Source organism: Myotis myotis, unplaced genomic scaffold (genome assembly GCF_014108235.1).
Source record: "Myotis myotis isolate mMyoMyo1 unplaced genomic scaffold, mMyoMyo1.p scaffold_m19_p_6, whole genome shotgun sequence".
NCBI classification, from domain to species: domain Eukaryota; kingdom Metazoa; phylum Chordata; class Mammalia; order Chiroptera; family Vespertilionidae; genus Myotis; species Myotis myotis.
In genome coordinates this window covers 95,184,616-95,211,667 of record NW_023416368.1, presented here as the reverse complement: position 1 = coordinate 95,211,667, position 27,052 = coordinate 95,184,616, and the positions used below count along the sequence as shown (strand labels likewise).

At 43.0% G+C, this 27,052-nt stretch overlaps 2 protein-coding genes across 3 annotated transcripts in view; both read right to left on the bottom strand.

The window, feature by feature from the left end:
* ZNF454 (zinc finger protein 454) overlaps positions 1-27,052 on the bottom strand; it is an 87,455-nt gene that overhangs the window by 51,789 nt on the left and 8,614 nt on the right. The window contains exons 3-6 of one of the 2 annotated variants that reach the window (XM_036314268.1): positions 13,054-13,124; positions 3,910-4,009; positions 2,552-2,678; positions 2,076-2,165 (exon numbers count right to left, since the gene is read on the bottom strand). In XM_036314268.1, the coding sequence (XP_036170161.1) occupies positions 2,076-2,165; positions 2,552-2,678; positions 3,910-3,942 (250 nt within the window). In that variant the 5' untranslated portion in view covers positions 3,943-4,009; positions 13,054-13,124. Of the gene's footprint in view, positions 1-2,075; positions 2,166-2,551; positions 2,679-3,909; positions 4,010-4,814; positions 5,258-13,053; positions 13,125-27,052 lie in introns of those variants that run through there. The other variant, XM_036314269.1, reaches the window with a different exon arrangement.
* Positions 11,156-23,096, bottom strand: ZFP2 (ZFP2 zinc finger protein). The gene is given in 3 exon segments (XM_036314270.1): positions 11,156-13,124; positions 22,672-22,764; positions 23,061-23,096. Coding segments are annotated over 2 exon segments (1,503 nt in total). The 5' UTR covers positions 22,706-22,764; positions 23,061-23,096; the 3' UTR covers positions 11,156-11,655.

Sequence of the window (27,052 nt, the reverse complement as noted above, 5' to 3'; positions counted from 1 at the left end):
CACACCTGACTATAGAGCAGGGGTCCTCAAACTTTTTAAACAGGGGGCCAGTTCACTGTCCCTCAGACCGTTGGAGGGCCGGACTATAGTTTAAAAAAAAACTATGAACAAATTCCTATGCACACTGCACATATCTTATTTTGAAGTAAAAAAACAAAACGGGAACAAATACAATATTTGTATTTGCATGTGGCCCGCAGGCCGTAGTTTGAGGACCCCTGCTATAGAGTCCCTTATCGGCATCAAAGTCCTTCTTCATGTTCTTGTTCCCCGCACACCAGTGCAATAAAGAGCTAGTGTTAGTGACGAGTAAATGGAAGAATGCATTCATGATACTGGAGTGGTAGGACAGTGAATGAATTTGTATAATCCCCCCCCCTTGTCTGTAATAACACTGCTTGTTTAATACAGAATGAAATATTAAGATGCCTTAGTTTGTTTGTAATAAAACATACAAATTCAGAATGCTATTGAGGTAAAAAATGTTTTTGATAACTGTTTTGGAGTTCATACATTTAAATTCCATAACAGATTGTGTCCTAGACATCACAGGTATATAGTTTTTTAATGTAAGATATAAATTCCTGCCTACTTCACTGGACTACTGTGAAACATCAGTAAGGTTTTCAAATATATATATATATATATATATATATATATATATATATACACACACACACACACACACACACACACACACATATATAAAAAGATGTAATATGCAAATTAGGCTGGGACACCCGCCCTAATGGGTCACAACCAGACAGGAGGAGGTTGCGTGTGCAGGTGAGGCCCTGAGTGGAGACAGAGACAGGGGGGTCGAAGCAGACACGGACAGGGACATGGGGGCCAGCCTGAGCCGCCTCGGCCGAGCGCAGGCTGGGAGAGGAGAGGGCGAGCCTGCCTGCAGCTTCCTTGGCCGATCGCAGGCCCAGAGAGGAAAGGGCGGGCCGCCGGCAACCTCTCTGGCTCATTGCAGGCCCTGAGAGGAAAGGGCGGCCAGCCCACAGCCTCACTGCCAATGCAGGCCAAGGGAGGACAGGGCGGCCCGCCCGCAGCCTCCCAGGCCGATCGCAGGCCAAAAGAGGAAAGGGCTCCCGGACTGTAAGAGGGGGCAGGGTGGGCTGAGGGAACATCCTCCCAGTACACGAATTTTCATGCACCGGGCCTCTAGTGTGTGTGTGTATGTGTATTTTATAGCCTGCAAGTGTGAGAGTAAAAGTGAAATGTTGTAATGTAGTCCTGGATAAGGCAATAAGCTCTCTAGAACAGCGGTCACCAACCTTTTAGACCTCACAGACCACTAGTAGTCCATGGACCACTGGTTGGCGACTGCTGCTCCAAAGGTTTCCCACTGCTTTAGCACATTCAGGGGTAGGAGAGGCACCCCTGTTCCTGCTCTTAAGCTACCAGATCCAATGGGCTCCTCAAGACAAGTAACAACCACTAAACTATCATGTTCTCTGTATCCCTAAGCAACAAGTCTATGCCACCCACCCAGATGCCACGCATTTGGATGCTGGATGTGAGTGATACAGCAAAGTATAATTTAATAAGTGCGCTACTGCAGAAAGTGGAAAGTAACTGAATGCTGGCTGAATACATGTACATGTATCTGGACAAACAGGAAAGCAGTTGAAGAAATGTGCAATGTTTAGTTAGAAGAGTAGCCTCAGGATGAGCATGGTTACTGGCCCATAACTATGAAGAAGCCACCCTACTGTGTGTGACCCAGCGTGGCTCCTCCTCACTGGAGAAGTAGGAACAGAGACTGCACTGTCAAGTGTTGAATGGGATGATGGAACCTGGTGGGGGAGCTGCCCAGATTACATGTGAGGTGTTTTCCAAACCAGAGATGATTAATCTATACCAGATAGGGAGAGAAGAAAAATCCCAGAGAGGAGGATTTAGGGAAGCACAAATGGCCAAAAGAAAGGAGTGACATATGCATGCAGGGACAAAGGTGACAATAAAGTATTGAGGTGAACAAAAGGGAGAAGATGCTCATTTCTAGGTCCACAAGCCTGTCGCATTTGCTGAGTTTCTCTCCAGGCCTCCCACACACAGGGTCTTACCCAGACAGAAGCCTCGGGAGGCGTCTTCTGGTGTCCATTCTTCCCCTTTTCCAAGCTGGGCAAACAGATCTGGTTTGGGTCCTAAGAGCCCTGTTTTTAAGGGGGAAAAAATGGACCACATCTGTTCATGCTATAGAAAAAATCATTGCAAGGAAGAGATCTGGTCCTCAGAACTTCCTGGAAAAGGTGATTGATGGGAAGGTCCAAGATAGAGATGAGTTCCCAGAGAACAAAAAGATGGCTCAGGTCTGCTACACAACCTATGCCCATGCCCTTCTCTCTGACAAAGGGAGGGAGGATTCAACCCCCACTCACTCTATGCTCCAAAAGAGTCCTGTGTCTGGGACACCAAGGTAGGCGTGTCATAGACTTAAAAATAACATCTTTAATCAGCCCATGCCAGCTCTCTGCTACCAGTTTAAGGTCCCAAGAGATGTCCACGTGTTAAGGTAAGCCTTTAGAGGCTCCCCACTTACCCAGTGAGACCAGGTGGCTGTAGTTCTCCAGCATCACATCCCTGTACAAGGCCCTCTGAGAAGGACTCAGCTGTGCCCACTCATCCTGGGTGAAGAGCACGGCCACATCCTTGAAGGTCACAGATTCCTGTAACAACAAGCCCATCCCTGTTGACTGGCAGCTACCCCTTCACATGGCAAACCAATTAAGACAGGGTGTAAACACAAGATAATTGCATAACACCAACAATGAATTTGAGAAAATGGTCATGGAAGAGAAGGACCACAGTGCACTGGCACCATGGAGACCAGTTGCACAGAAAAAGTGGTGCATCAGATGGGTCCTAAAGGACAACTCGGAAACTAGGAGCTGCTCATCCCTTTCAATGATTTCCACCACGGATTCCTACCCTAGACAGGCTTAAATGTGAAGGAGTTAGAACAATTTTGCCAAACTCATTGGAATTTATACACTCAAATGAATGGTATCTCCCTCATAGTGTAGTCCATATCCTTATTCTCTAGAGGTTGGCTCTGCTCAAAGCCTTTTAGTAAATTATTAAAATTGAAAGCATAATCTTTTTTAAAATTTTTATGATTATAGTTGCCATACAATATTACATAATAATTAGATATTTATATAACTTATGAAGTGATTCCCCCGTAAGTTTAGTACTTACCTGGCACCATACATAGTTATCACAATCCTAGAGGCCTGGTGAAATTTGTACACGGGGGGGAGGGGGGAGGGCCTCAGCCCAGCCTGCACTCTCTCCAATCTGGGACCCTTCTGGGACGCCGGCAGTCGGACATCCCTCTCACAATCTGGGACTGCTGGCTCCCAACCGCTCGCCTGCCTTCCAGCCTGATTGCCCTTAACCACTCTGCCTGCCTGCCTGATCACCCCCTAACCACTCACCTGCTAGCCTGATCTACGCCTAACTGCTCCCCTGCCATCCCGATCGCCCCCAACTGCCCTCCCCTGATGACCTGATCACCCCCACCTCCTCAAGAAAGTGTTCCCGTCTCTCCTCTCAACTCCTGCCTTAGGCACTGCTTTTATCACTTTAGATCCCTTGTCTTACTTGCTAGTAGAAAGAGTGCAGGTTTCTATTTTGGACCAACCTGGATTCCAGTTCCAGTTGTCACTTTTGTGACCTTTAACAAGTCCTTTAGCTTGGATGACACCCACTAGGATGAGCCTGACATGGTGGGGGAGGGAGAATGTAGTGACTGCATCAGTCCTCTGAATAGAGACTGAACTGGGAGAAAAACCTCTGGTCAGGGAAAAGAAACATGCCCACACTCTCCAAACCTCTATATTCAAATCTAAGGCAATTCAGTGTGTGGAAGAGTGCTCCACAACAACCCCCACTCACCTGGACCATGTTTGGCAGGTGCCTGAAAGCCATTTCTTCTCTAATGAGCTGTTTTAGGAACAAGCAGAGTAGGACTCCTCAGGCAGAAACTTCTACACACCTGTTATGAGGAGAGGATTGCATCAGAAGAAAGCACACAGCGGTCCAGGTGAGGCTGTGAACATTTACATCCTGGGAGCCCTCCAATTCTTAGTCCCTATTTGCTCCCAATTCTCCCTCCTTCTGAGAGCATTTCTGCTGGTCCCCACAGTAAAAGGAATCACTCGCCATTCTGCTACCCCCGCACACACATTTCCCCTAGCATCCCCCTTCCGTATCATACATACATTGACTTCTCTTTGCAGAAAGCTCTCTCCAGCCCCAGCTCTCACGCTTTCTACCCGCTCCCAGGCCTTTGCCCTTAAGTCACTCCGAGAGGTCTCTCTAAAGAAGCCTTTCCTCGCTGGACAGCTGCCTACTTCTGGGAGTGGAGTGAGGAAGTGCAGGAGAGTCGACTTCTTTCTCCTTCAAAAGGAAGCAAAGAAGGGTAGATCTCCTCCCCTCTCCCTCACCCCCTTCATTGCCGAGGCTCTCAAGCCAAGCACTTCCCTGATCTCAGGCCTGTCCTCTTCCGGGGCCCAGTTTGGGTCACCTGGCATGAAAGGTAGATAAGCAGGTATTTGGGTAAAATGGGGGAGGCAGCAAGTGGGAGAGGGTTAGGAATCTTCACACAACCCTTCGCCCTCTGCTCTGCTGCCGTCTCGGAGGGCTCCACATATAGTGTCACAACTCCATTGGGAGCACCATCTACCCCGCTGGGCGTAATCGGGCTTCCGGGGGTCGGCTCTAAGATGCACGCCAGAAGCCCTGCCCGCGTCCTCCTGAGGGCACTCGCAGATTCGAGCCCGAAATCCAAGAACCCATACCTGGTCGTCCCTTTTCTCTTTGGAATCAAACCTTAGCCATACATCCTGGGAAGTTTGCGGCATCACATCGGCGTCCTCCAGAACGGAGCATGACCCGGACCTACTGGGCTTTCATCTCCGTTCTTCTCCCCGGGCGCAACCACGCCCGGCCACTCCAGCTCTCCCGACGAGACTGGTTACCCTGGGTTGCCGAGGAGACTCTGCCAGCAGTGAGAGATCTCCATCGCCACTTCGCCGCAGAACAAAGAGTTGGAGTCTGCAGCCTGGGTCTGAACTGCGCTTGCGCATTGCCCTGGGAACCGCAAGGACGAATCTCCCCAAATTCGAAGGCTGAGCCGTTCTGCTCCCCAGGCCACTTCCCATCTGGCAAATCCACCGTGGCGCGCGGAAGAAAATATTGCGTTCCCAAGCAGACAGCCTCCTACTTCCTACCTCCCCTCCGCCCGCTCCTCGTCTCCCCTGTGCCAGGTCCCGAGGCTTTCTACACTGAAACTACATTTCCCAGAGGCTTCGGCGGGGCGTCGCGGTCCAGCTTGCAGATAACTCCCGGCGTGCTCACTGGGAGTTGCGGCTTTGATTCCGCTCTGATCAGATTGGGACTCGGTCTCTGCCTTGAAACACGCCCAAGCTAGAGACCAGCGAGAAGTTGGGATAAGGCAGGTCAGTCTGGTGGAGCGGCGCCAGGTCCGCTGAGGCGTGCGGCTCAGGAACGGTCCCGGAGGACGGAGTAGCCGAAAGGCGCGCGCCAGACCAAACACCGAGACTGTGCATCGGCCGGGACGCAACCGACACTGACAGTGTGGCCGGCTGTCGGGCCTGGAGTGGTTAAGCGAGAAATGGGATGCGGAGGCAGGAGGACGAGGGCGGAAGGATGGCAGATGGGTGAGGAGGCTGCCGCGGAGGTTCGGGACCTGGGCGGTGGCGTCGGGCATGGTGCCTGAGAAGCATAGAGCAGGTGGAAGAGCTGGCTCTTGGCGATTTATCAGGATTTTCAGGAAGATGAGAGGGTTTCAATTTTGTAGGTGGTGAAAAATTCAAGTATGTGACCTGAGGTTTGTCAGGGAACTCATCCGTTGGCTACCTCTTAGGGAGCAGTATCAGTTACTTTCATGTGACACTACAGCATTGTTTGGGGTTTTATTGAAGGTTTCTATAGATACCTACTTGGAGCACTTATGTGTGAGGCATTGTTCTAGGGCAGGGGTGGGCAAACTTTTTGACTGGAAGGCCACAATGGGTTCTTAAACTGGACCGGAGGGCCGGAACAAAAGCATGGAAGGAGTGTTTGTGTGAACTAATATAAATTCAAAGTAAACATCATTACATAAAAGGGTATGGTCTTTTTTTTTTTTTTTTTTTTTTTTTTTTTTTTAGTTTTATTCATTTCAAACGGGCCGGATCCGGCCCACGGGCCGTAGTTTGCCCACGGCTGTCCTAGGGGCTGAAAACCCTGCACTTATTCAGTTGTAATTCTATTCGGGGAGGAAGTCAATAAACAAAATATCAGATACTGCTGACAGTAAAGCTGGGTTAAATTTCAGAGTGTGACAGAGGTTCGGGATTATTTTAAGTAGCGTTTTAGGAAGTTCTCAGAAAATATTGAGCAGACACTGGAATACAGTGGGGGAGGAAATCATGTGACTCTCTGGGGGGAAACCTTCTATGTCGGAGGGAACAGGCATGCTGTCCACAGAAGAGTACCTGGTGAGTTTGAGGCTTAGAAGTCCAGTATGACTGGAGAGAGCCTGGTGAACCAGGGAGAGGGGGAGATGAGTTCAAAGGATAACTAGAACCCTTGAAGACCATTGCAGGACTTAATCTGTTTGTGATGGGAAACCATTACAGGTGTTTGAGCAAAATAGTGACATGGCTGAGCATACTTGGACAGAATCACTGGTCAGTTGTGTGGAGAACACGCTATGGTGGGGCTAGAAGGAATACAGGGAAACCAGTTAGTAAGCTATTACAGCAGGCTGGGGCGGAACTGACTCCCAGTTTTATAAACCTTTTACAAGGTATGTTTTGAGAGCATAGTCATTCTAAGATAATTAAGGTTTCTGGACGCCATGCTATGGAGTTTGGATATTGTTTTCAGGTACATGAGGGTGATAACATTTGTTGGGTACTAACTACACGCTGGACATTTTTATAAGCACTTTATGTTAGTTACCTAATGCAACCTACTAGTAAAGCTGTGAGGTTTGCACTATTAACAAATGAGAAAAGGGAGGCAGCAAGGTTAAGTGCCTTGCCCAAGGTGTCATGTCTAATGCATGGAACCAGGAGTCCTGCACCTGTTGATAGAGGAAAGGTACAAAGTCCTCATTACTTGTTGCCCAAGATGGCTGAGAACTCACATACAGGGTCTAAGACTTCCAAAACTCCTGAAAAAGTAGTGAAACCTCCATTTATCTGGGTCATGTATCCTGGTGCTCCCTCCATGGGTTAATATTTTATTGATTTTGAGTTACTTCATCCATCTTAGGCTTCAATAACTTCATTCTTCTTCCCCTTATCCTGTGCCTTCCTTTTGAGCCTTTAATGTGCTGCTGTCTTAATCACTTTCTTCTATTTTCTACCCATTTCTTTACTGCCTTTCCTCCCATCTACTTGTATTCTTGAGATGGAATGAGGTATAAGAAAAATAGGTGAAGGGAAAGGAGGAAACTGGGTGAAATGGAGAAAAATTTAAAATCTGTTTCTGAAGATACAGTTTAGTGTTCCATTCCTCCTTTGTCTTTGATGTTCTAACTCCATGAATTAAAACTGCCCAAAGTCCAAACACTGAGAATCCACAGGGAACCTCTTCCATTGTCACCCACAAACATCTGCACCCATCACTGATTACCACCTCTTCCAGTGGAAAGTGTCCTTCTTCCCAGTGAAAAAGATTCCTGCATTCTTTACCTGTGCTCCAAATCTTATTTTCCCACTTTGAGATGCACACCCCCTCCTTTATGCACCTTTAGAGTCTCCACACCTCTTTTATTATTTTAAAAAATATGAAATTAAAAAAAGGACACATATGTAATACCCTTTGTAATACTTTAAGCAATAAAAAAAAATATGAAATTGATTTCAGAGAAGGGAGAGGAAGAGAAAGATAAAGACATCAATGATGACGGAGAATCATTGATCAGCTGCCTCCTGCACACCCCCTACTGGGGATTGAGCCTGCAACTCAGGCATGTGCCATGATTGGGAATTAAACCCTGACCTTCTAGTTCATACGTCGATGCTCAACCACTGAGCCACACCGGCTGGACTCCACACCTCTTTTAGGAGATAAACATGCTCAATTCTTCTACCTTAAGTCATGCAAACACATTTTCAGCAGATTGTGGGCTAAGTCAACACCTTTATCAAACCACCTTTTCTTTGTCTACCTACTATAGAGGCTCCAAGAGCAAATGATTATTTTCTCAGTCTCCTTTGCTACTAGTCTCCATGTAACACAGCTGCGGTCAAGGAGATGTAAGCAGTAGTCTGCTGAAGGATGTCTGGGAAAACCTTTTCTGATAAAAGGTAATGACGTTGCTAGTGCTACACACTCCATTTCTTCTTGCATTGAATGCAGATATTTTACCTGAAGCTGTGGCAGCCATGTGCCCATGATGGAAAAGCCATGAAACTCAAGGCATTGAATTATTTTTTCTCTGAACAATCCCACCCACCTCCAGATTTATTATATGAGGAAATAAATCCTTACTTGCTCGTAAGCCATTGTTAACTGGGCTTTCTATTGACGTAGCCAAAAGCTCTTCTGATAGAGGTTCTTTCAACCCCAATCTCCCTCTAGTTATCTTTCTAAACTCCTTTTCTAGTCAAGCTACTAAGTCCTTTTCAACCTTTGACTCACTCTTTAACCTACTAAAATTTACATAGATTATCAACCAAACTAAGGGCAATATTTATATTTTTATCTTACTTTAACCCTCTGTAGCATTTGAAAATATTAACTACTAGAGGCCCAGTGCATGAAAACTCATGCACTGGAGGGGGAGTCCCTCAGCCTGGCCTGCTCCTTCTCACAGTCCAGGAGCCCTCAGGGGTGGGAGGTGACCTGGAGATCAGGGGAAGGCGACGCCCCCATCACACCTCTGCTGCTGCCACTGCCAGCAGCACAAGCCTCAGCTGGCCCTGGTTACCTGAGCCTCGGGTGGCCCTGGGCGGCTTGGCAGCCACCATCCAAGGCTTGCCTGTGCCTCAGGCCAGTCCTGGGCGGCTGGGTAGTCGCCATCCGAGGCTTGCCTGCACCTCAGGCTGCCCTTGGGGGCTGAGGGGACTGGGGGACTCTGGAGGCAGGCACCCCAGTGGGGCTAAGGGGACTGGGCACCTCCATTTTGTGGCTGTGGGTGCCACCATCTTTGAGGGTGTGGCATTCAATTAGCATATTCTCTCATTATTCGCTGTAGGCATCGCCATCTTTGAGGGTGTGGCAATTAGCATATGCCCTCCTTATTGGCTGTGGGCAGCATTATCTTTGAGGGTGGGACAGTCAATTAGCATATTACCTCCTTATTGGCTGTGGGTGCCACCATCTTTGAGGGCAGAGCAGTCAATTAGCATATTCCCTCCTTATTGGCTGTGAGCAATGTCATCTTTGAGGGCAGGGCAGTCAATTAGCATATTCCCTCCTTATTCGCTGTGGGCGCCACCATCTTTGCAATGGCATGAGGGTAAATTAGCATATTCCCTCTTTATTAGATAGGATTTCTATCCCTTAAAGTTCTCCTTTTACTTCTGTTCTAAAATGTTCTCCTTATTTTTCTGTTTTTTGTGTTTCTCTTAACTGTTGTTTCCAAGGTATGTTCCAAGACCTCCAGTGGATGCCTAAAACAATAAGTTGTACTGAAATATATATATACACACACACACACACACACACACACGCTATGTTTTTTCCCATAAATACATACTTAAGATAAAGTTTAATTTACAAATTAGGTACAGTAAAAGATTAACAGTAACTATTGAGAACAATTTTAACAAGATACTGTAATAAGTTACATGAATGTGGTCTCTCAAAATATCTCATTGTACTGTACTCACCCTTCTTGTGATGACATGACATGATACAGTGGCTATGTGATGAGATCACAAAGAAGTGAGGTAGCATGGGAATTCAGCATGCTACTCAGAATGGTGCGCAATTTAAAACATGAATTGTGGGGGTTCTTTTGGAATTTTCCATTTAATATTTTTGGATCCAAGGCTGACTGTGGGTAACAAACTGAAAAGCAAAACCATGAATTGGGGCTTGGGGAACTATTATATTCCCAGAGAACCCTCGAATCAATGCCCTACTACTTAGTGTATAGTCTATTATGAATCTTCACTTGGATATCCACATACTCATCAAAATGCCCCAGACTGAACTCATCATTGCCCCACAAATTGGTCAACTTTATATTTTTAGTTATGGCATCCCTATACATCCAAATAAATTCAAGCACTCACATTGAATCAGTTACCACATTATCTAGATCAGTGGTTCTCAACCTTGGCTGCACATTAGAATCACCTGGGAATCTTTTTAAAATCCTGATTTCTGGGCCTCACCCTCGGAAATTCTGTTTCTTTGTTACTAATGTTGTGACCCCACCCCATAACAAAGAAACAGAATTTCTGGAGGATGAGGCCCAGAAATCAGGATTTTAAAAAGATTCCCAGGTGATTCTAATGTGCAGCCAAGATTGAGAACCACTGATCTAGATTGTCTCATTTTTGCCTGAATTCTTCCTCTCCCATCTCACTGTCACTTTCTCAGTTTAAACCTTGGAAAACAAGAATGTATCATATTTATTTTGATTTTCTAATCATGCCTACCACATGTTTATAGCATGTATTAAATGTGTGTGAAATAAAATTCTTTACTATAGGTCTATAAAATCTCCATGATTGTTTTGCATATGTTTGAATTACAAAGATTTTGTTAATGTGAGATTTTTATTTCTATTAGTGTTCAGCCTAGCTTCCTTTTCACTCGATTGTCAGTATGATACAAAGATATGTATTTGAGTCCTAGGAAAAGACTGTAAGTTATATTATTTTCTAAGTAATTAGCTTATTTAACAACAATTTAATGACTGTTAATTGAGGACTCAAAACAGCATACCATTGCATTAAGATTTGTACTATTATTCCATCACCTGTTTGCAACCAGCCTATGTTTAGAAGAGAAAATAATGCAAGGAGAAAGGGGTAGGCATGGGAGAATAATAGGATTTGGTAGAGATAGAGAATTTTAACTCACAACATCCAGGGAAACCAGACTGCAAAATAGTAGCATATAATAACATATATAACGTGGTAAAAGATTAAGGATGTCCCAACATTCATTATGTTTACAGATTTGTTGCTTTATAGAGCTAAAAGGGATCCTGGAGATCTTCTAAATCCAAAATCCCTCATTTATCAAATAAGGGCACTGTGACCTGGTGAAAGTTGGTGACTTGTCCAAGTTAGTGACAGATCAGAGTACATACCAGGTCTTTGGGCTGTCCAGTTAAGCACTCTCACATATTCTCTCTGATGTGAAATCTCTGACATCCAAAGGAAAATCTGCAGTATGACATGACAGAACTTATCTTCAGCATGAATCCTCATTGTTTAAAATATCAGATACTTAAGCCTTCAGATGCAAAGTTTTACTTTCTAATTCAATCAAGATTTTCCACTTTTATATGGTTCCTCTCCAGTGGTCTGTATCATCGGATATGGTATAATATACTTCAACTAAAAGATTTCTAAAATCATTACATTTATTGGTTTCTACATGACATGATATATCTAATTATCACTGAAGAGTTCATCATAACGAGCCCAGTGAAAACTTTCCTCATGTATGAGTTCTCTGATGTCGTGTAAGGTTTGTACTCCGACTAAAGGCTTTCCCACATTCACTACACCGATAGGGTTTCTCTCCTGTATGAGTTCTCTGATGCACTACAAGGGATGAATTCTTAATGAAGGCTTTACCACACTGATCACATTCATAGGGTTTCTCACCAGTATGAATTCTTTGATGCTCAATAAGGTATGCACTCTGGCTGAAGGCCTTTCCACATTCATTGCATTCATAAGGTTTCTCTCCAGTGTGAATAACCCGATGTACAGTAAGCGATGATCGTCCAGTAAAATGCTTTCCACAAATGATACACTCATAAGGCTTCTCCCCAGTATGAATCCTCCGATGCTGAGTAAGAGATGAATTCTTACTGAAAGCTTTTCCACACTGATTACATTCAAAAGGTTTTACTCCAGAATGAAGTCTCTGATGTTCTATAAGGTATGTACTTTGGCTAAAGGATTTCCCACATTTGTTACATTTGTAGGGTTTTTCTCCAGTGTGATTTCGTTGATGCAGGGTAAGAGTTGAGCTCTTACTGAAGGCTTTTCCACATTCACTACACTCATAGGGTTTCTCTCCTGTATGACTTCTCTGATGTACAATAAGGTGCATACTTTGACTGAAAGACTTCCCACATTCATTACATTCATAGGGTTTTTCTCCTGTATGAGTTCTTTGATGCACTGTGAGATTCATACTTTGGGTAAAAGCTTTCCCACATTCATTACATTTGTAGGGTTTCTCACCAGTATGAATCCTTTCATGTTGAATAAGGGATGAATTCTTTCGGAAAGCTTTTCCACACTCTTTACACTGATAGGGTTTTTCTCCAGTATGAGTTCTTTGATGAACAGTAAGGTTCATGCTTTGACTGAAGGTTTTGCCACATTCATTACATTTGTAGGGTTTCTCTCCAGTATGAATTCTTTGATGTACAGTAAGAGAGGAACGTTCAGTGAAGTGCTTCCCACATACATTGCACTTATAGGGCTTCTCCCCAGTATGAATCCTCTGGTGCTTAAGAAGGGATGAGCTCTGGCTGAAGGCTTTCCTGCATTCATTACATTCATACATTTTCTTCCCTACAAACATTCTTTGAATCTTAATTAATTCAGAATTTTGTTTATCTTTTCCATGTGAATTCTGATAACAGGGCCTTTTCCCCATAGGAGTACTTTGTTGTATATCAATGATTGAACCCTGATTGGAACATCTTTCAAATTCATTACCTCTACATACCCTCCTCTCCGTGTGATTTCCCTTATGGGTAACTGCCACTTGACCCAGATGTCTATCCTGGTTTTTCTGTTGGCCCTCTAATCAATTATCAGGTGCCCAGGTTTCCCTTAAAGAAGAATGCCAGAGACCTTCCTTTTCCATTATTACCCAATAGGATAAATCTTCAGTAATGATGGGCTCTGGAGTTGACTCTTTGGATTCAAGTCTTGCCTCCCAGTCTGTAAAAAAATAAAAAATTCAAATGCACATTGGTTTCTATGTTGGGAGACTGAAAACTGTATAAAGTGGGAATGAGAATAAAATTGAGAATACATGGCACATTTGGAGAGCTTTTAAAGATGTCCCTACAATTAGGAAGAGAATTGAAAAGAAAGGAAAAAACAGAGAACCAGTCCACAAATAAGAGAACTAGAAACAGGGTAAGCAGAGAAAAGAGTGAGCCTATGCAGAAGGAATAGACATTGAAGTCACTGACCACTAGACAAGGCTAGATAATGAAGATGGAACTAAAGAAAAATATACAGTAGACCGGGGATTGCAAGAGGAAGATCAGAAAGCCCTGCCATGTTGTACCAACTGTTCTTACCAGCCATTTCTTCCTACCTATAATTCTAATACTAAATCTTCAAAAAGATCACAGAGTGACACAATGAAGACTGTCAACCCTGAATCAGACAACTGGTTCAACACTTACCATCTTAACTAGCTACTTGTTTCTCTAGGTCTAAGTTTTCACAGTTATAAAATGAGGATAAAAATAATCTGATAAGGATAATGTATATAACCTACGCTTTGGGAACATATTTGTCTGGAACATATTTGAAATTCAAACTCTTAAGGGAGGATAACACAATCTAAAAGCTTCCCCTCCCCACACACAAATTTCAAGCAGGCTGTAATTTTCTCACAAAGGTTAAGAGAGTCCTAAAGGGCCCTACACTTTCCTAAATACCCATTTCTTAAAGATGAGAACTGGTGGTGGGGGCAGACAAGGAAGAATCTGTTGAACTGCTTCAGAAGGAGCTGAAAGAAGGACCACTCAGACTCTATTTTCTGATCCCATTTCTTATTCCAGACAAAATGGCCTAGTGGCAATGAGAGGCAGAGGACAGGAAACTATAATCTGCGAATCTGTTAGCTTGATCAGATTCAACAGAGCAGAGATAAACACTGAAGCAACAAATTTTGGCATGTGAGCAGGAGGCTTTACTGTGAAGCAAGGGTTATGCATTAACTGGACCTCCTCCTTACAACCTGACCTGCTTACATAAAAGATAAAAAGTGGACATCCTAGTGGAATCCACCTCCAAAACACACAATCAAGTAACCACAGAAAGGACCTATCCAATCAAGTATGAAAATAACAGGCAACACATGAATTAGAGATGGCCACTTGCCCCACCTCACTATCATATCCAGCTATCCAACTAAAATTCTTTGAGAACATTTAAAATGCCACCCAGGCAAACATAAAGAGCAAAAGGGGGTTTCATCCTGTTAGACAAAGTCCAGATAGAACTACCTCCATTCAAAGATAATGATACACAGAAAATACCAAGTTTGGAAACTACATAGAGCATTAAGAAATAAAGTTTTAAAATAATGTAAACAATGAGAAGGAAAAAGCATAAAAATCAAAAGGGAAAACAAATATTGGAAGAATAATTACATGCTTCCAGCCATCCAAAGACATCATAAAGTTTTTTTTAAAAGTTGCATACTGGGGAAAGATATCTATAACAATAACCCACAAAGAACTAGAACCTAGACTTGGAAAACAATATCTATGGAACACTAAACCTACTAGAAAAACCAGCAAGACTTGAACAGGCACATAAGTGGAAATCTGAATGAATAGTTTAGCAAGTCCACTATCAGGCACACACACATAGGTAAATCTAATTTACAAAGGTATACCATTCATAATTTTAAAAGTAGCAGTGCACAACAGCAAAAAAAAAAATGGAAGCAACACAAGTATCAATAATAGGATAAATACCTAAATTGTCAAATATATATACAATGGAATAATTGACAACAGTGAATGTTTGTGTCTCCCCAAAATTCCTATGTTGAAGCTAAATTCCCAATGGTATTATATTAGGTGGGATTTGGGGGAGGTCAAAGGTCATGAGGGCAGAGGGGTGATGGGAGTAGTGCCCTTATAAGGAGAGATGAAAGAGCTTGTTTCCTGTCTTTCCACTCTCTAGCAGGAAGGAGTTGTCTCTAAACCAGGATGAGGGCCCTTACCAACAACCCAACCACACTGGCATTCTGATCTCAGACTTACAGCCTCTGGAACAGTGAGAAATAGTTATTTGACTTTTAAGCTACCTGTATAGTGTACCCTGTTATAGCAGCCTGAATTAAGACTAGTTAAAATTAATAAACTATAGCTATACATATCAATATGAATGAATGATTTAAAGTCACAGAAAAATATATATAGCAAGAGTCCACTTAAAGTTTAAAAACAGATTAAAACTAAATATGCTGTTTATAGGTTCATTTATGGATGGCAATACTTAAAGAAAAGGGAAGAGAATTATCACAAAAGTGAGAACAGTCATTATGTCCCAGAGAGAGGTTAAGAGTGTGTGAATGAGGAGCACACAAATCATGGCAAGGATACCAGTAATTTTCTGTTTCTTACTCTAGGTTCTGGTGCCTAGGTGTTTGCTTTATTATTCATTAATCTTTACCATTATTAACTATAAAAAGATGTAGCATGGCATAATGGCTAAGACAACAACTCTGGAGCCATACTACCTGGCTCAAATTTGAGTTCCACTACAGTTAGCTGTGTGACCTTGAGCAGGTTACTTAACATGTCTATATTCTTTTTCTCACCTGTTAAATGGTCCCTATCTCACAGTGTTGGTGTAAGAATGTTAGTTAATAGTTATAGTATTTATATTAGAAGAGTATGTCAGTTTTGTTAAATAATATATATTTTACACATTCTTCTGTATATATAAATTTCAAAAAATCAGAACAAAATACTATTTTAGAAAATACTAATGAAAGTTTAAAAATCATTATGTATTGCAGAAAACTTAACAGTAAGATTCATTTTATCTCTATGGAATTTAGACACTTCATTTAAAAGTTTTCCTGGCCTGGCCATTGGGGCTCAGTTGGTTGGGCATTGTCCCTTGACCAAAGAGTTGCCAGTTCGATTCCTGGTCAGGGTACATGCCTGGGTTGCGGGAAGCAGCTGATCGATGTCTCTCTCCCATCAATGTTTCTCTCTCTAAAAACCAATTAAATAAATAAGTACTTTTATTTATTTATTTATTTATTTATTTATTTATTTATTTATTCTGAAGACTTGCTCCCTAAAAAAAAATTGATTACCTACAAATTTTTAAAATACTGACAGATGTGACTCAAGAATTCAACTTGGCCAGTACTCTATTAAAGAAAAACAAAACACATTCTTCAATATGACAGACTCAGTAATCACAGCACTTCTAAAGCATTCCTGAAATATTACATGAAATATGCAATTACACAAAGGATTTACCCAGGAATTCCAGAACGTTCACTCCTAGGAATCTATTAATATCATACTAGGTCATAGAAAAAGGACACATGATCAACAGATAGATGCTTCAAAAAAGTATTTGATAATATCCAACATCCAATCCTGATTCAACACCAAAAATCGTAGCACTGTCAAGCATAAAAATAAAACACTGTAAAAATTCACATTAATAACAGAATCAAGAAAAGGGTGTTTATCATTACTGCTATTTAATATTGTTGCAAAAGTATGACAAATAAAATTAGACAACTGAGAAGGGAGGAAACTTTATTTTTCTGATTACATGACTATCTGGAAAACAAAACTGTTAGGGTGGCTTTACGAAGAATCAGTGAAATATTGTGGGCTTGGAACTTGAGTACTAAGGGTAAAAAAACTAACTCTTCCAAGACTGGGAAGCATTTCTTGCTATTTTGCTATTTTATTAAATAAAAACTCCGTTTTGCACATAGCACTATGCTTGGCCATGATAAGGTTTAATGATTGTTAACAATTAATATTACCATTATTTTATGTTACACAATAGATACCTCTTTCTTCCTTTCCTTTTTCCTAAACAGGACTTTCAAGTGGCCCATACTCCCTTCTTGTATTAAAAATGCCTAGTTAAAGAATGGGAGTTTTATATTCTTTTGGTACTTGTCAGGTCATGAACAGGAGTCCTCAGGACTGTTGGGGTCTGGGAAAGCATAGGTCTTTCAGTATTTATGGCTGGGATGGCCATAGTAGAGGCTGAGAGCCTGCAAAGTAGTGGAGTGGGTATGGGGCTTGGGCAGTATTGCCCACTCTTCCTAGGACAAGTTTGTTTATTTTCCCTTTTTATATTTTTCCATCCCCTGTGTAATATTTCAGCTACTCCTCCCACACAACCAGACAATTTCAATACTCACATGACTGAACTTCTGGCTTACACTCTTGCTACCCTATAATGCAGTCTCCATGCAGCAGCCAAACTGCTCTTCTGAATATGACCAATCATTCATTCAATAAATGTACATTGAGCCAGGCACTGTTCCAAGTGCTAAGGCTATAGCAATGAATAAAATACATTTCTGCCCTTAGGGAACTTATATTTTAGTGAGAGGAAGGGCAGTCAACATAATAAACAAGTATAATACTTAGTATTTAAGTGGTATGCCTTATGGATAAAATAAAAGCCATAAAATGGAAATGCTATATAATAAAAGCATAGTATGCAAATTGTCCCCTCAATCAGAGTTCTTCCGGGAGTTTGACCAGGGGGCAGGGGCAGAGCCAACTGGGGGAAGGGAGAGAGGCCCCAGCCAGCGGCAGCAAGCGGCCAGGGGAAGTGAGGGAGTACCCAGTTGGCAGCCAGCAGCCACTAGGGACCCTACCAGTACACGAATTTCGTACACTGAGCTTCTAGTCCTATATAATAAAAGCCTAATATGCTAAGTGTCCAACAATTGGTTCAACCATTTGACCAGTCGCTATGACGCACACTGACCACCAGGGAACAGACGCTCTGACTGGTAGGTTAGCTTGCTGCTGGGGTCCAGCCAATAGGGACTGGGAAAGACGGGCCAGACATGCCCTGGAGCCTTCCCAGGGTCCCTCCCCAGCCCTGATAATGCACCAGTGGGGTCATGCAGAAGGCAGCCAATTAATTATTAACTCTCATCATTGATGTTCCTATCTCTCTCTCCCTCGCCCTTCCTTTCTCTAAAATAAATAAAAATATATATTTTTAAAAAGAATATTAGGCCAGGATATAGAAGTTCTATTTTCACTAAATATACTAGGAAACAAAAACTCACAGCAAGGCAAGGCAAGAAAATAATGAATTTTATTTTATTTTATTTTATTTTTTTTAGAATTAGCATTAAACTCTAAGACAAAAACAAACAAAACAAAAAACCTGTGTTTAAATTCTAGCATGTCATTTCACCTCTCTGAGTTTATTCTTCCACTATGAAAGGGGCTAATGATATCTACCCTGTGGGATTGTTAGGATGAGCACATCAGATGATAGCCAGGGAAGAGCCAAGCACAGCACTCAAGCAATGCTTTTTTGTCTTGATTTTGGTCAGGACAATAAGACTAAATGGTAGTTTAATTTGGCATCAACACTGAAGAAAACCTGCAAAGACCTGGAGTTTTCACATCATCATGTTTCCTAGGCTCCATGCTCTCCCTCCACTTTTAATTTCTCCTTTCTAACAGATATCTCTGCTCTTGTAAATTCATTCAAGTCTCTTACTTGGTAAAAACCAAATCGGAGGCACTCTACCTCTGAATTCTTTCAGTTCTTGTCCTTTCTTCTTTTTCCTCAAAGTTAACCTTGTTGAAATGACAGTCTATACTTAAGTCTTTAATTGTTTACATTCCAAACCACAATGCGTTTCCCTCACACCAGAAACACTCTCCGCTGGATCACAGACCACTTTTACCTTCTTGGCACTATTGCACTCACCTTCTACTTTTCTCTCTTCCTTTAGCTCTCCCTAAATTCTCTCCTCCTTCTTTGACCACTCTTTGTCTCCTTTGCTAGAGTATCTTTGGCTCCCAGTCAAACATTATTGTTTTTTGTTTTGTTTTTTTTAATATTTTATTGATTTTTTACAGAGAAGGGAGAGGGACAGAGAGCCAGAAACATTGATGAGAGAGATCGGTCAGCTGCCTCCTGCACGCCCCCCACTGGGGATGTGCTCACAACCAAGGTACATGCCCTTGACCGGAATAGAACCTGGAACCCTTCAGTCTGCAGGCCGACGCTCTATCCACTGAGCCAAACCGGTTCAGAAAATATTATTGTTCTTTAGGGCAGTGGTTCTCAACCTTCCTAATGCCACGACCCTTTAATACAGGTCCTCATGTTGTGGTGACCCCCAACCATAAAATTATTTTTGTTGCTACTTCATAACTGTAATCTTGCTACTGTTATGAATCATAATGTAAATATCTGATATGCAGGATGTATTTTCATTGTTACAAATTGAACATAATTAAAACATAGTGATTAATCACAAAAACAATATGTAATTATATATGTGTTTTCCGATGGTGTTAGGCAACCCCTGTGAAAGGGTCGTTCGACCCACAGGTTGAGAACCGCTGCTTTAGGGTTTCATCCTTGCTGCTTTACCTTTATCGTTCATTCTTCCTAATAAGACAAATTGATATGAATGTCACACATATAACTCTCCAAATCTGTCTTTAACCTGATTTCTAAAAATTCTACTTGATGTCAGTCAATATTCAACTCAACAAACATATATTAAATACCTCTCTGGCAGGCATTGTGCTAGGCAAAGAATATAAAGAAAACTAAGCTCAATCATGACAATTCAGTGAACCTACATACTAGTGGCTAGACAGACGTTCAAAGAGACGAAAACAGTGTGAAATGCAGTTATAAACAAGTGAAGAATCTTTTTTTTTTAAACCTACAACACCGGTAACAAGTGAGGAATTTTTAGGATCCAGTCCGGTGGAGAAGTCTGAAGATAGATAAAGAAATTAGAGAAGACAACAAAGTATCAAGAATACATGTGTTTGCTTCTGCTGCCTCCAGAAAGCCCACCAGAATGACAGTGGGGTAATGACAAAGACCCACTGGAATAATCTAGGGAACAGGGGGGAAATGATACACATGCATACAAAAAAATAATAATAATTTAAATATCCTCATACAGACAAGAGAAGTTAAGGCATGCATTAAAATAGCAATTAAAAAGGAAGGAACATGCAGAGAATGAGAAGGCTCACAGAAATTTTAAAAACAAAAATGATAGTAGAAACAAATTTTTTCAAAGAACTAAAGATAAAGTTTAAGAAAATCTTCACATCTCCTTGCAATCTTCCCTTCAAACATGCCAGCACCTCCTGTCCCCTGTGCCCAGAGTGTCCCCCGTGCAGCCCATCATGGTTAGTAGCTACTCAACAGTCACCTCAGAGGAAAGGCCCTCCCTGACTGCCCCTGTAAAAGTCCGCGGTTAACTCTTCTAGTTCCCGATGCCACTATTTCTCCACACAGCACTATGACATTGTGATACTCATTCCCTCCCTCCTTCCTTCCACTTCTGTCCCTTCTCCCTCCCTTCTCCCTCCCTGTCTCCTTTCTTTAGTAATTTATTGTCCCTTTCACTAGACTATAAGCTCCATGGGGAAACTGCTTATTTACGTTATTGCTGTATCTGCAGTGCTAGGAACAGAGCCTAGTGCTTCCAAACCATCTGTTGAACAGAGAGGTTATTTACGTAAAAATAAATACTAATACAAATAGCAAGAGTGATCAAATCCACACAAATTTGCAATTAAAGCCATTAAGGGATCATTTTATACCTAATAAGTTAGTATTAAAAACATAAAATAATATCCAAGTTTGTGCAGTATGTATCAAGAGCCATAAAAATGTTTGTATCCTTTGACCCAGTGATACTTCTAGAATCCCATACTTTAAAAAGCTTATGAAAATCAGCAACGATGTTCATCAAATCATTCTTTCATATCAAAATGTTCTTTCACTCATTTATTTTATTGCGTTATATATCCACTATAGGCCTGGTACACGAAAATCGTGTACTAGGGGGGAGGGGATCCCTCAGCCCAACCTGTGCCCTCTTGCAGTCCAGGACCCCTCAGGGGATGTCCACCTAAGCCCTCAGTCGGACATCCCTCTCTCAGTCCGGGACTCCTCGGGGGATGTTGCCTGCTGGTTTTCTTCTGACTACTTTTAAGATGTTCTCTGCCTTTGTTTGTTTTGGGGTTTTTTTGTAGTTTCCCTCTAATGCACCCAGGTATTAATTTTTTTTCTCCTTGCAGTCCTCGCAGTCCGGGACCGACCCCTCGCTCCTTACCACCCTCCTGCTCGCTCCTTACCGCTCAGCTCACTGCTCCTTAGCAGCAGGCTCCTTACTGCTCAGCTTGCTGCTCCTTAGCACTGCCGCGGAGGTGGGAGAGGCTCCTGCCACCGCTGGCTCACCAGCCGTGAGCCCAGCTTCTGGCTGAGCAGCGCTCCCGCTGTCAGAGCGCACTGACCACCAGGGGGCAGCTCCTGCATTGAGCATCTGCCCCCTGGTGGTCAGTGCGCCTCATAGCTGTAATGGTCGCTTAGGATATTATATATATAAATAGGTTTAAACTAGAGATCAAAAATTACTTGCCTATTTCACACAATTTTTAAAAAGTATGCAAAGAAGTGTATGAACAACACTTTCACACTGAGCAGAGAAATAGCCTATATAATAAAAGCCTAATATGAAAATTGTCCCCTCGGGCAGTTGTTCAACCAGGAGACCGGGAGTTCAACCGCTCGTTCTGACATGCGCTGACCACCAGGGGGCAGCATGGAACATGGCAGGCATTGGCAGTGGAGTGCTGCTGGCCCCAATAGGCCCCGACGAGAGCGGGACCGCAGTGGGATGGTGGAGCAAGTGAGTGGGAGGTGCCAGGCCAAGGCGGGTGCGAGTGGGGGCCCAGGTGTTTCCCAGGGCCCACTGGTCAGCTAGGACCTGCCCTTCCATGCCAGACACTCACGCTTCCATCGCCGGCCAGGCCTAGGGACTGCACCCATGCACGAATTTTGTGCACCAGGCCTCTAGTAAAGGTATAAAACACATGTTTTCGGAGAAAAGTTGCTAATAATATCTAAAAAAGAAATTTCAATTGTGATGTGGATTAGAAACCAAGTAATAAAGATTAAAAAGCATTGTTTTCACAGGAGAATGGGACTGAATAGGCAGTCAATGCAGATTACAAACTTAGAAATGAGAAAGGAACTATAGAAAATGTAAGGTTACTAGTAACACAGCTGAAGTCATTTCCATTTATTTTTAAATGAAGACTATAAAACGACGCAGCGAAGAGAAAGGTTACCTTTTTAAAAACTGACAAATGTTTAAGGGAATAAAGGAAAGGAAACTGTAGATATAGGTTATGGCTAAAAAGAAAGGCCAATGACAGGGAATAAAGAGAATAAGGAGAGAGAAAAGCATGGGTTCAAAGTATAGACAAAGAGGAAATAATCACTAACTTTACTGCATTTTCTGTGCATCCCAGACAACACAGTAACCCGTTTACACAGTGTGTCACTAAGGCGAGGACATGCGACACTGGAGAGAAGGAGAGGCATTGATCATGGGAGACATCTGAGAGGACATATATCAAATGTGCAGATGTACCCAAGAGACCCAGCGATTTCTGAAGTGACTTCTTGCCCAGGTGGCACACTCATTTAATAAGTCCTGACACTTTACCTGCAGAGATATACCCTGGAAGTTCTTTTGGCATCAAGCTCAGTCCTTCTCGTTTCAGCTAAGAAGTCACATTTGGTTCGGAAAGCTGATTCCCTGCTCAGAGGAAAGACATTAAACTTGTGTACTATACTCAGTATAAAAGCTACTTCCAGCACAAGTCTTTTCCCTTCCCCTTCAGGGCTTCTTAAAGGGACACAGGGCTTCTTTAGTTTCCCATTTTCCAATTCTCTACAGAAGAGACCTTTCACGTGGAAAGAAAGGACACCATGCAATTACCCTAAAACAATGCCATAAAATATCCAGGATTTCATGTCCAAATTCATGAATTCCAGAGGTTGTACAAGATGTCAATAGGTGAGGAAAGGTGAGTTACAAGGGGAAGTCCTTACCCAGTGAGACCAAGTTCCTGTAGTTCTCTAGCATCATGTTCCCACACAACTTCCTTGGAGTAGAATCTAGATGAATCCATTCTTCCCACGTGAAATCCAGACACATCCTAGAGTGTCACTGATTCCTGAAACTATAAATTCCTGCTCGACAAAGATTACGCCAATAAAACCCTCTGAGGGAAGTGGAAAAACAAGGAGCCTTAGAAGGGACAGGATAAAGAGACCTCTGTGAGAAAAATGTGTCATTCCCAAAACAAAGCATCTACAACATTATTGACACTAGAGGCCCAGTGCAAGAAATCATGCACAGGTGGGGTCCGGACAGCCCGCCCCAATGGGGGCCAATCGGGCCAGGCCGGGGGGGTGAGGGGACACAGAAAGTTGGCTGGCCAGCCCCGCCCCTGATCCGGCCGGGGGCAGCTGGAGGGAGGGGCTGCCTCCCTCCCCCCCGATTGGGCCGGTTAGCCGGCCACAGTGTGCATCATAGTGACCAGTTGTTCTGGTCATTCCGATCGTTCAGGAGTTCTGGTTGCTTGGCTTTTATATATATAGATAATCAGAAATAAACATAAAACAAAGTGCTCTGGCATATAAGGACAAGGAGCAGAGGCACAAGGGAGCAATGGGGACAGTAATGAAGTCTACTCTGGATTATCACTGTTCTGATCACCTCCTATCCACACCACTGGTGAAGGAGGGATTCCCACCTCAAATAGCACAAGATGACCCAACACACCATACCTGGCCCTGGGCAGAGGAGACTCCTCACGACCTGGGGGAGGAGGACACACAAGCCATGCAGTTGCTCTCAGGAACTGCGAACCAACAGGAGCTGTGAGAGGCAGACTGTGCAATGACAAGCTGGTGAGGTGATCTTTTGTTTATTTGAACAATTCCGTGGATGGTAGGGAGGTGAAACCCATTAGATTGAGACCTGGGAAGGGTGTAACTGATGGGGCTAACAAGGGAATTAGCTGGGTAGGGAGTCTTTCCAGCTGGATGGGGCATATTGGGCAAGGGGAACTCATGGTAGGTCTGTGCAGCTCTGTGAGGCTCAAAGTTGCCAAGGCAGCACATGGAATTACAGGCCTTTCAATACAGGTGGAAATCCATTACTGGGAGAAAAGCAAGTATAAACGGGACAAATCTAAACTGTGAGTGAGAACCAATAAAACATCCAGCTTGACCTGATTGGCATTTCAGATGTGTAAGTCTATTTCTGCCTTTTCTGTAGCCCTTAAGACTAGGAAATAAAGCACTGTAAGCATTCAGTATCTGTTTACTAAGTGTGGTGGTTAATTTTATGTCAACTTGATGAGGCTAAGGCATGCCCAGATAGCTGGTAAAGTAGTATCTGTAGTGTTTCTATGAGGGAGCTCGAATTTGAATGGGTAGACTGAGTAAAGATCAGCCCTCACCAATGAGGGTGGGCATCATCCAGTCTGCTGAGAGCTGGAATAGAACAAAAAGGCAGGGAAGGGTGAATTTGCTCTTTGCTTGAGTGGAGAGAGCTATCTTCTCCTGCCTCAGACATCAGTGTTCCTAGTTTGTGAAACTTCAGGCTCGAACCAGGACTTACCATTGGTCCCCAGGCCTCCGGCTTCCAGGTTTGGAGTGGAACTACAGTACTGGCTTTCCTGAATCTGAAGATGGCAGCTCATGGGAACAGCTCAGCTTCCATCACTGCATGAGCCAACTCCCCATATCTCTTTCTACATATTCACATATATCTTTTTGGTTCCGTTTCTCTGGAGAATCTTGACTAATACAAGGAGGAAACACTAACTGAATCATCATTTTATAGATGAGGAATCTGATCAAAAGGTTAAATAACCTCTCCAAGATCACATAGCTGGACTTAAAACCAAGGCTACCCAACTCCCAGTGTTGTGAGATGAGAAGAAAGCCAAGAAAAGAACACTAGCAACCCCAGGAGACAAGAGAGAGCAAGACAGAAAGGAAGATGGATGGAGACTCAGGATTGACAGTTGGGGAACGAGAGTTTCAAGAAGAAGGGAGTGGTCAACACTCTCAGAAGCTGGAGTGGGTCAAACAGAATGATGATTGAAAGGGGAGCTGCTGATTTGAAAATTAGGTAATTCCAGCAGAATGGTGAAGGCAGGAGTCACCTTGCAGTAGACTAAAGAATAAATGGAAGATAAGAAATCAGAAGCAACCAGGTGAAGTTACTTTAAACTTTTTGTGGAAAAGAAGAGTAATAGGACTATATAGAAAGTAAGGAATAGGTAATGTAAATAAAGAAATAGAAAAGGTTTTCATTTAAGGACAGAGAATGTAATATGTAAATAGACAAAAGGGATAAATTTAGTGAGGAGAAAGGACTAAAGAGACCAGAGATAGGATGAAACCAATTCCAAGAAATTTCTGTATTTGCCATTCTATTTGCTATGAACTCCAGAAAAAGTGTCACAAACTTAACTAAAGAGGTAAAAGACCTCTACTCAGAAAACTACAGGACTTTGAAAAAAGAGATAGAGGAAGACATAAACAGATGGAAGAACATACCGTGTTCATGGATTGGTAGAATCAACATCATTAAAATGTCCATACTACCCAAAGCAATCTATAAATTCAACGCACTTCCCATTAAAATACCAATGGCATACTTCACAGACCTAAAACGAACTCTCCAAAAATTCATCCAGAAAACGTGTCAGCACTGAGGCACAAAGTTCATTATCTTTCTTCCTATCTCATTATTTTCTCCTAATATTTATTTAAACAATATATCAAAATAACAAAAAAAATGTTAAAAATCACTCACAAATATTATCAGGCAAAGGTAGCTACTAGGATATAAATACACTAGAGGCCCGGTGCACAAAAATTTGTGCACTCAGGGGGTCCCTCAGCCCAGCCTATGCCCTCTTGCAGTGTGGGACCCCTCGGAGGATGTCCACCCCAGTGGGAACCCTCACCCCATGGAGGTTTGGCCAGCCTGCGTGAGGGGCTGATGGCTGTTTTCAGGCTGGCCACACCCCCTTTAGGGTGGGGGGTCCCCACTGGGGTGCCTGGCCAGTCTGGGTGCGGGGCTGAGGGCCCTTTTCAGGCTGGCCAAGCACCCTGGCAACGTAAGCTCCCAGCCTCTCCTTTTTTTTCTTTTTTATTCTGGGATTTATTTACCTTCTATAATTGAAACTTTGTTGCCTTTAGCGGAGGCCTGTGGAAAGCTTGGCTTCCTCCATTGCCAGGGGCAACCCAGTCCTGCTCGCTCCAGCTCCGTGGCCACGGCTGGCTGAAAGCAGGTATCTGGGGTTTGTTTACCATCTATAATTGAAACTTTGTTGCTTTCAGTGGAGCTCAGAGCCGGGCCACGGCAGGCGGGGAACCTTGGCTTCCTCCATCACTGGAGCAAGCAAGCCTCCTGTTCACTCCAGCTCTGTGGCTGCCGGCCGCCATCTTGGTTGGGTTAATTTGCATATAGTCGCTCTGACTGGCTGGTGGGCGTGGCTTAAGGTGTAGTAAAAGTACAGTCAGTTTGTATGTTTGTCTTTTATTAGTATAGGATTATATTTCCACTTTATGGAAGGTAAGAAGGAGCCAAGAAAAGTCATCAGTTCAACAAATGTAAAGAAAGGAGAAGGTGATGTGAAGAAAATAAAATGAAATTAGCATTGCTAAGATTGTCACTTAAAACGATTTTGGAGGCCTATACACAGCTCATGGACAAATCTTGGAACTACTGTTAAGTTGCTGACCTGTTGCTGCACTCAGATGAAGGGCGAACAACAAACATCCTGGATGCATGCTTCACCTTGAAAGGAACCCAGCCATTGATATGATCAGCCTGACAATGCCACTGACCTCGCCAACACTCTTCATCTACTCAAAGGCTTTAATGAGAGCAACTCTGCTAGTTCTGCCCTTTACAAACCCTGCCTTCCCTTGTTCCCTTTATGTTGGTACCTGAATCAGTGCCATGGATTGCAATCCCTCTTTTGCTCCCATAAACACTGTATTCTTTATTATAG